The 9,898-nt window shown below is 41.2% G+C and overlaps 1 protein-coding gene across 1 annotated transcript in view; it reads left to right on the top strand.

Moving 5' to 3' along the window:
- LNX2 (ligand of numb-protein X 2) overlaps window positions 1–9,898 on the top strand; it is a gene marked incomplete at its 5' end in the record, with an annotated part of 11,618 nt that overhangs the window by 1,097 nt on the left and 623 nt on the right. Inside the window, 4 exons of the mRNA XM_010183827.1 lie at window positions 1,006–1,152; window positions 3,308–3,485; window positions 5,260–5,491; window positions 7,211–7,369. Coding sequence (XP_010182129.1) covers window positions 1,006–1,152; window positions 3,308–3,485; window positions 5,260–5,491; window positions 7,211–7,369 — 716 coding nt within the window. The remainder of the gene's footprint in view (window positions 1–1,005; window positions 1,153–3,307; window positions 3,486–5,259; window positions 5,492–7,210; window positions 7,370–9,898) is intronic.

Below are 9,898 nucleotides of genomic sequence, written 5' to 3' on the forward strand. Positions count from 1 at the left end.
TTGGTGAAAGTTGCTCTGGTTCTAGGAAAGTTGGAGTAGACCGGTAGTACATTCTTTCAGTCTAGTGCATTTGTCTTTGCTTAACCCAGCACTACATAGAGAGCTGCAATACAAATGAGTAGTAAATATTTGTTTCACATATCATTTTTAAATGAAAATAATGATCCTGGGAACTGTAATTTCAGTTTCCCAGTTTTTGGATACAGTGAAGCGGTCAGTTTCACACTGGGTAGCTTTTATCTATTGAGGTGTATTTTTGCAGCAATAGAAAGAGTTGATGTTTCATTTAACATCTGGTATCCAAGTCTCCTGATATTCCCCAAACTCCAGAATTTAATAGTCTGCTCATATGTAAGATCTTTTTTGGAAGTCTCTTTGGAAAATACCAGCGGTGGTCAGAGCTGTTGTGGTTTAACCTGGCAAGCAGCTGAACACCACACCCGGTGGGGTGGGGCTGACAATGAGAGGAGAGAGGTTGGAGCACTTGTGGGTTGAGACAAAAAAGTTTAATGATTAAAACTGGACACTGCAATCCTCTCAGAAATGCAGATCTACTGAATAGCAAATGGATTCTGTGCTTCTGTCCCAGCAAAACCAGGACAAGAGCTTTTGACCAAAATCTGCAGACCCTGGAGCCATCATGTTGGCTTTTCTTTCTTTTATTGCTATGCATTGCAGCAGTTTGTAGAGGCTGCAGATGGGACTGGGTGATTTTTAATGTTTGCAGCTTCCTAGCAGAAAGTGAGAAACATTTTTTTGCAAAGGATTTCCAGCAGATGTAGATGTAACACCAGAGGAAAAGCAGGAGTGTTAATATCTCTCTGTTCTGGGGTGAACTGCAGCAAAGAGCAAGGGACTGTGCAGTGTCTGAGCAGTTTGTGGTGCTCCCAGGATCTGGAAAACAAGTTCTGCTGTCATCTTGTTTCATATTTCATCTCATGTTTTCCTCCCTCTCTGCTAATAATCAATACCCTGTAAACTTCTTTACTTTGTTTTATGCAACAGGCTAGTGGGGAGAGAGTGAATTTGATAATCTCTAGACCCCTGAAGGCACAGACGGTCAGTATTATCCGAGACACCGGGACTCACAACAGCAACCCACACCAACACCAGTCCCAGCAGCTGTTTCACAGCAGACCCAACTCACATAAGGTTGGTATTTCTCTTTCTAAGACGTATAGATACAGTTTTAGTCTTGTGATGGTCCAAGTGTGTAGCAAGGCAAGATTGGAAGAAGGGCTTGTATCTTTTTTTTTACCTACTTTTTTTTTCAAATCAACTTCCAAGTACTCAAGTCCTGCATCATGTCTGGAGTGGGAACAAAAGATTCATAACAGCTTTTCAGTATTTCTTTGATTTGATGACGGTGATGAAAGATGCAAGTTCTCTGATCTCATACGGCCATAGTCATTAGACCTTGTCTAGAACAGTGGCTCCTGCGTTACTGCTGCATGGGAGAAGAGCAGGCATTCAAGAACGTTATTTTTTGTTGCCATTGTGCTGGCTGCAACCATCCAGCATATGAAGAGCATGTTGGAGGCATGTGTCATCTGCTTCATGAGTTAGCAGTGCTGGCTGCAAGACCGCGGAGTTCTGCAGGTCAAGCAAGGAAAAAAAAGCAAAATGAAGAGACTTTAATGAAGCTAGTGTCAAATTATCTGCAGAATATAAACCCAGTGTTTGAGATGTTCTTGTAGTTAGAAAAATATTACTTCTCACTGTTGAGAAGTTGATTTTGTGAAATAATTGTCATGTTAACCATGTCAACCAACCCACCTTTCCTCCTGTCCGCTCTGTTGACATCACTGTCTAATGTCATACTTCTTTTGGGAGGATTTACATGTGTTGATAGTATTTTCTTTTAAAAGTCTGGGTGAAGTGAGGCTCTAGGAAGCTTGTTTCCTTCTGAAGGGCAAAAATTAGACTCCTGAATACCGTTAGTGGTCATTAGTACAACATTAGGCCATATCAACACAATGATTACAGCTCATCTGTATCAGAGCTTGAACTTTCCATCTGGTAGCACGAGTTGTGTTCACGTCACAGTTCCGAAGTCGATCCATTGGCTAAGCTGATGTCCCTCACATATCAATACCATCTCTGGGCTCTTTCGAAGTGAGAAGTCCCATGTAACTGCAAGTGGAAATTTCCCACATTTCATACCATTTATCTCTGCCTCTCTCTGATTAACCTAAAGTTGGCTTAGAAGTCTTGTGGCTTAGAATGTGTTTATATAATTATATGGTACCAGCCAGTTAGTCCTGAAGCCTGAAGACTTAAGAGGGAGCTGTCTTTATAAGCTGTGGTATGTATACATTTAGCTACATACGTGATTAACATGTGCATGCGAAGAGCAAAGTCAGTCAGGAGCACGTGGCATTAGAAGTCAAAGAAAGCAGTTTTGTCATTCCAAGAGAAGGCAGGGGAATAAATGAGTATTTGTAGTTGGAAGAATCTTCCAGGTTATTTCTTCTGTTATTTTTGATTTCTTGCAAGTATTCTGTTCATTTAAGATGCTCCTACACGTGTATATGCAGTGGTTTGAATGTGTCACTAAAAATCCAGAAGAGGAAGGGCTTCAGCAAATAAAATATACTGTGATTCAGGTTTAGATCCTTTTGATGGGGCAAAACTAAATATGGGCTAAACTTTATAATTCAGGTGTCAGAAAATGAAATACAGGATCTCTTCTTGCTTCAAGTTTGGGTCTTCACTGTAATAATTTGCGGGTCTGCAAGGCACCCGTTACCAGCCTATAGCATTGATTTGCCTTAATTACTTTATGCTCCAAGAGATTCCACATACCAGCTGAGAAAGAAAATACAACATATGAGGGCTTTAAATGGCCTCTCTTTGTCATCATGAAAACACATGTGTTTTCACTTCTTAGGAGCTTCTTTGTAGTCCAGGGCCATATTCTGCTGACAAATTAGGTAACGCTGATGTTCACCAAAACACCAAAATATTTGTTATTATTCTGTGTCCGGTCTTTTGACTATGGAGTTTCATAGTGCAGTCCTAAAATTTAGTGTCTTCCAGTGTAGGATGCTGAGAAAAACTGGAGTGAGATTTTCAAGATGGGCCTTTATAAACTTTGTCTGTATTTAACTATCTACACGAGTGGCTTTGTTTTGTTGGTTTTTTTTTTTCTGACCTGGAGGAAATCCAGCCAAAGCTGATTTGTACTACTTAGTCCTTTTAAACCATTCTGTTAAAGCACCAAGGTATAGCTTTGGGGTGTATTTAGTTGTGTTTTGTTCTGATTTTTTTTTAAGTTTTAACAATGTTATTTATCCTTGTCAAACAGGATCTCTCCCAGTGTGTTACATGCCAAGAAAAGCACATTACTGTGAAAAAAGAGCCACATGAATCTCTGGGAATGACAGTGGCAGGAGGCAGAGGTAGCAAAAGTGGCGAACTGCCCATCTTCGTGACGAGCGTGCAGCCTCACGGGTGCTTGGCAAGAGACGGCAGGATTAAACGAGGTGGGGCTTGGCTTCCCTGGTGGCATAGGTGGCCTGTGGTTGCTGTTTGATGAGTACTTGCTCTGGAGTCAGGGGGTGTCAAAAAGTCTTTTCACAGATGTAGGGAAGTGCTGATGAATGCTTTTCTTCATGTTTCAATAATGGAAATACAGTGTTTAGTATCACACTTCCACTGTTTCTAGGAAAGGGATGTTTAGAGAACGATAGCAGGGGAAGCGGATAAGACCAGGAAATGTCTGGTTAAATTCTTTAAAGCTGATGGTGATCCTCTGAGCTGAGGGTCTGGTGTGATGCTTTGTACTGTAGTGCAGGCATCCTGCTTTTGTGTTTAATTTGGTGGGCTGGGCTCCATCTCTGTCCCTCTGTGTGGAGGGATCTCTGCTGCTCAGTGTAAACAGCAGAGATACCCTGCTGAAAGGCCACAGCTCACCGATGCTTGGTTTATCCCCAAAGCTACGTCAGTGTTGACCCTGGTTCCTGAATGCTCTCTTAATCCTCTGGGACAGCTTGGGTTTGCCGGTTTTCTGGGATGCTAGAGCACCCATCTGTGTTCCTCAGCTTTGCAGAATGGGAACCAGGAGGTGGAGGTTAGACTCGGCGTGGGTGAAGGCAGTCCTGCCTGATTGACAGCAAAGCACTTTATGATTAAAACATATTGTGCCGTATGTGAAACAAAGACTGCCCATGGAATCTCTGCAATTCAGAGTTCACAGAATTACAGACTGAAAGAAATTTAGGAAAAAAACTTCACAGATGGCAAATTTGAAAAGAACAGTGTGGAAGCATCCTTATATGCTTCTGAGAGAGCGAGATTTACACCCACATACCAATGGGTATGCTTGCTTTTTCTGTACTACTATGAAAAACACACTCAGTAGAAGGTTTGCAATTGCTCTTTCATTGCGTAACATTAGAGTAGCCACAGCAGCAACATAAGTGGTTTCAAGTTAAGCTGCACCTCAACTTTACCTTTACCTGGGAGGAAAAAGCTTTAAAAAAAAAGAGTATTTTTCCAAAAGTGACCCAGGTGTTCGCATTTTTGCTTTTTGGATTTTCTGGCTTTCATCAGTGACTGAGATATTGTGTGAAAGAGAAGACTGTTAATGCTTGGACAGTAAATAACATTCTTGTTTGCATCCTGAGGCTTTAAAAAATTATTCTAAAATAAAATTAAATTGTGGTAACTTTTTTTCGTGGCTTAAACTCTTTCCAGATTATCTTTGTAGAGATGCTTGCTCGCTCTTGTGGTTTTTATATCAACCTTTCTAGTAGTTTTTGAATTCAGTTGTTGCTCTTAGGAGTAACAACTTAGAAAAAGCAGATTAACAGAAACACTCTGTGAAGCCTCACTTATCTACAAGAGCTGGTTATTTTCTGGTGCCTGTATTGTTCCTTCCCTTTTAAAGTTAGGGTGGACCTGAGATCCACCACTGGAAACAATTATGTAGCGGCATCTGTAATAGCAGTTGCAGCCAAGATGGTGAGGTGCTCTAGTAATTTCTAAGTCAAATTTTCAGGGCAAATTTACAATGGAAGCTGCAGCATTCAATATGTTATGTGGAAATAAATGATACTGATCCAGCTTAATAGTTCAGTACATTAATGTTTTGAACCGGCAGCGTAAGGCTTCAGAGCTATTCACTTTTCCAGGCTGTCAGTTCAGACTGTCTCAGCTCCAAAAAATACAGTATTAAATGAAACCCTGGTGTGGGAGGTGCTATCAGTTGGAACAGCTCTGACAGACTGGGGAGTTCTCACTTGTGCCTTTCAACAGGTGATGTCCTGCTGAACATCAACGGCATCGACTTGACCAACCTCAGTCACAGCGAGGCGGTGGCCATGCTGAAAGCCAGTGCTGCCTCTTCAGTGGTTGCCCTGAAAGCCCTGGAGGTCCAGATTGTAGAAGAACAGTCCCAGGCTAATGAAGAACAACTGAGTACCATCAGTGAAAATGAATATGATGCCAGTTGGTCACCATCATGGGTCATGTGGCTGGGACTCCCAAGGTACAGAATTAATTGATAAATTAATTAGTTATCTGTTTTAAGCTAAGTCCAAGAGAGATACAAAACCAGAGACCTTATTAGTTCCCTCACATTTGCCCTCATTTCTGCCTGACCAACCATTTTGGCTATATTTGGTTGGCAGTGTGCTTGGGAAGAGGCCTGTGAACGGGAGCAATCTCTCCTTAGACAACTGGAAGATAAATAGACTTGGTTTATCCCTTCACAAACCACAGTAGCTACCCATGTGGATTCTTCTCACTGAACACAAGTTATCTTTTCTATTGCTTAATCATATTGTAACTTCCTGTAGAATATCTAAAAATGGAGAGGTTGTTAATAAAATCACAAAGTATTCACCCACATGTCTCTTTACTAATCTGCTACCTAAATTTATGAGGCCAAATATACAACTTTAGAATATTGGATCAGACTTGCCATTCTCACAGACTCTCACACAGGTGCCTTGCACATGTACGAGCCTGTGGTTACAAATCCTTATCTGTTTCTTTCAAGAACCTGCTACCATCTCTGCCAAACACAAAAACTCTCCAAGATTTGCAGCAAGCTCCCTCCCCTTGACTAATCTGCAGTCTGCTGAACATCACCATGTTTCATTTTTACTCGTCTGTTCTTCACTCTCTGGTGGCTACAGCTATAAGCTCATTCTGGCATTGCTTGCTACTGAGAGCCCTCACTACAAGAAGTAGTGTTGTTAACCTGCATGCCCTGACTGAAGTTAATTCCTCTCCCTCTGACAGAGTTACTCGGCTCAGATCTGTCACTTAAGCATAAAACAGCAGCAAGAACCAGTTGTGTTGGTAGCAGAATTGCAGTTGCAGGTACCAGAACCGTGCATTGGCCCTCCAAAGATTTCACACTTTTTAATTTAATTTTTTGAGTTTTACTGTCAATTACTTTCTCTTCCATCCAAGTATTAGTGAGTTACCTAATCTCAACAAACAGCTCTCAGTTTTAGTAAATGTACTTGCTTTCCATGATTTAGCAGTGGTTTATTTCTTATATACTGCAGAAGCCCATGCATGGCTCCTAATGTTACGCTATACATTGTGCTGCTATTTTTTTAAAGGAGTCTTGTACATCAGCGAAGAACCTGGCATCTTATTTTTTCCACAAAAGTTAATTTCTGTTTTCTTTTTTTTTCTTTTTTTTTTTAATTACACTCTCCACTTCATTAGCAAGAATTAGTTTTCACTGGGAAATATAACATATACCAGTGCAGTTAGTGAAGCACGGTCTGGATTTTTTACATTCTGTGTAATAAAGTGGTTAATCATTTATATTTTCATTACTGGTGATGCATCAGCTCAGGGGCAGAGAAGATGATGCATGGATTTTTAGATCTTTACTTAAAGTAGAAAAGCCTAAACTGGCAGGGGTGGAAGAAAAACACATTGCATTTTTGACTTGCAAACTAAACACATTGGATATGTATTTTTCTACCCACATTCTTGCCACCTATGAAATCCCTAAAATGCATTATTTCTTTTAAAAGACTTTTCTGTCTGGAGATTGTGTGGGGTTTTGGTTTGAGTACTGCAAAATTACTCTGGGAACAGAAGTCTAATCACCATCCTCCCCTTCTCTTCCATGCTTAGCACGGTGGTAATGATGAGACAGCAGGTGTTGTGCCTACTATAAAAATATCTCTGTGTGGTATACATGGCTTTTGTCTTGCTATCTTGTGCTCCCGTTCCACAGCTGCCTACATAGCTGCCATGACGTAGTCCTGCGGCGGAGCAATTTGGGGAGCTGGGGTTTCAGCATTGTGGGTGGCTATGAGGAGAACCACACGAACCAGCCTTTCTTCATTAAAACGATTGTTCTTGGAACTCCTGCCTACTTTGATGGAAGATTAAAGTAAGCTAAAATAGTAATAGTAATAATATAAAAAACAACAACATTTTTTAATAGTTACATGCTGGTGCAACTAATTGCTTAATGAAGTACACTGTAGCATCTTGTGCTGGGGTGGGTCACGCAGCCCAGTAGTGCTTTGGCTCCCTAATGGGTGATGCAGGGAAGGATGGCGTGCTTCTGCTGATGAAAGGGCATCTCTCAGAGGTCGTGCTTGTGCTGACACCTCTGCCATCTCCTGTCCTCCTTCCCAGTGGTGGTGCTGATGTCACCTGCTGTTTCCATCTCCCTCTTGAACTCTTCTTTAGGCCAAGAGACATTGCAAGATGTGTATGTGCAGAACTGGCTAGTTTTGTAATGTTTTTGTCTTTCTAGAGAACAGCTAACAAATTAGAACTTACTTCTGTAAAGTGGGGAAAAGTGCTTTATCCTTTCATGCAGCCTTCTGAAGCCACTGTTGGAAACTCTGGTACTGAAGATGAGTGCTGCTGCTTTAATGGAAGGGCAAGAAAGTAGGTGGAAAAGATCTCTGAAAATATCATTAAGAAACCAAGTCCCCATGCTAGTTTCCTAAGAGTCATTAGTTGACAGGCAAGCTCAACAGAGGCCCCATAGATGGTGGGAGCTGGAGCACTTGCTCCCCAAGGAGAGGGCTTCAGGGGCAATTAACAGCCCCTTCCAGTACATGCAAGGGTATTATCAAGGCAACAGAGTCCAGGCTTTTCACAGTGGTGCAAGGCAAGAGGACAAGAAACAACAGGCACAATTTGAACAAAAAGGGTTGAGACTGGTTATAAGGAGAAACTATTTCCCCATGAGGACAGTCAGAGAGTGACACAAGTTGCGTGGTCTCTGGCCTTGGAGGTTTCTGAGACCCAACTGGACCTCAGATCTCTCAAAGCCCTGAAAGACCTGGTCAGATCTCACAACTGACCTTGGTTTGAGCAGGAGGTAGGACTAGAGACCTCCTGAGGTCCCTTCTGACATTAAAGATTATATGATTCTACTTACATGTTATGTTTGGATGCAACCCCTGAGCCTCGTATCCATATATTCATCTTAGCCTCATATAGGATTAGTTCATAACTAGGAGTTACAATTCCTATTAAAGGTTCTCTTGTTCATAAACAGATTTTTTTTGTGTGTGAAGGTAGCAGTAAAGAGTATGCAACTTGAAGTTTTATGGCATGACTTTTACATGTAGTTTTACTTATAAAGTAACTTCAGAGAAAAAAATGTACTTATGCCTAGAGCCTTGCCAGTAATTGATTTTTCAGTTCAATGACTAAATAAATAAATGAAAAATTAGCTTGACTGAACACAAAATTACATTTTTTTGGCCAACTATGAAACAGTTTAGATTAAATGAAATGTTTCAGTTCAACCCAAAGTAAATAATTTCAGATCAGGGAATTAATAACGAAAAGTCTTCACACAAATGGAAATCCAAGCATAGTTCCTAAGAAGAGGGAAGGGTGGTTGTGGTCACACTTACCCCCTTGTAAGGAGTGGAAAAGATGCTCTTGTGTGATATTGTGAGGTAGTATCTTCTGTTCAAATGTACTGTCTCACTGAGGGTATGGACTTAAAAATGGGCCATAAACAAGGAAGAACCCCTTAGAACCTGCACCAAGAGTTATCATGGAGCAGGTCTTTTTGAAGCTGTTCTGGTTTGTTTAAATAATATAAATGTTTTGTTAGGCTAGAGAAGAAAGGAGACAATAACTTCACATTTCAATAGTTCAGACAGTTTTCTGCCTACACAATCTGTCTGTTGTGATTTTATAGAAGGTGAAATTACTTCAGCAGAAAGTCTGGATGAGTGAGACCCTACTGAATGCACTGTAGCATTGTGGTTTGGAGGATGGAGTACCTTGGTTCAGGCAGAAAAGGACTTCTGAATGCACATTTGACTGGTGTTGGTCGTGTCACCTCTTCTTCCTCTGCTCTGCTTTAGTGGAGAGCACCAGGAGGGCTCAGGAAAGCATCTTTGTGCCATCCATTTTGGTATCTCCAATAGCTGGGAGGGTCAGTTTCAGGAAAAGTCCTGTTTGGTGTCTAGAGTCACATTCATCTGCTCCAGGGGATGCCAGACACTCAAATCACAGGGAAGAGATGTTTGGAGATGGAGCATGCTCGATGTAGGAAGAACTTGGGTGCTTTTGAGCTTGTAAAAACTGAAATGTAACCTTTTGAGGTCAATTTTCTCAAGACCAGCAAACAGCACCCTTCCAAATTTCTGTTCCTTACTTCAAAACATGCTACAGCTTCACAGTTGAACCATCTGCTGAGGGAGATTTTAAGCCAAATGGTTACATTTGACAGAAGCCATTGAAAACACGGTTCTCAGCTGAAGTGCAGTTGGTAACCATAAGTATCTTTACGTACACCTCCTGTGGTAAAGGCATGTTTGGTGTAAATGGGCTGTAATCCGCACAAACAAACAAATGCTTCTGTCATGCACGTGCTATTTCATTACCCTCTCCTGATTCCATTAGATCTTTCTAGGTGTCTCTTTTCATGTTTCCCTAC

Source organism: Mesitornis unicolor, unplaced genomic scaffold (assembly GCF_000695765.1).
Source record: "Mesitornis unicolor isolate BGI_N332 unplaced genomic scaffold, ASM69576v1 scaffold28654, whole genome shotgun sequence".
Classification (NCBI taxonomy): Eukaryota; Metazoa; Chordata; class Aves; order Mesitornithiformes; family Mesitornithidae; genus Mesitornis; species Mesitornis unicolor.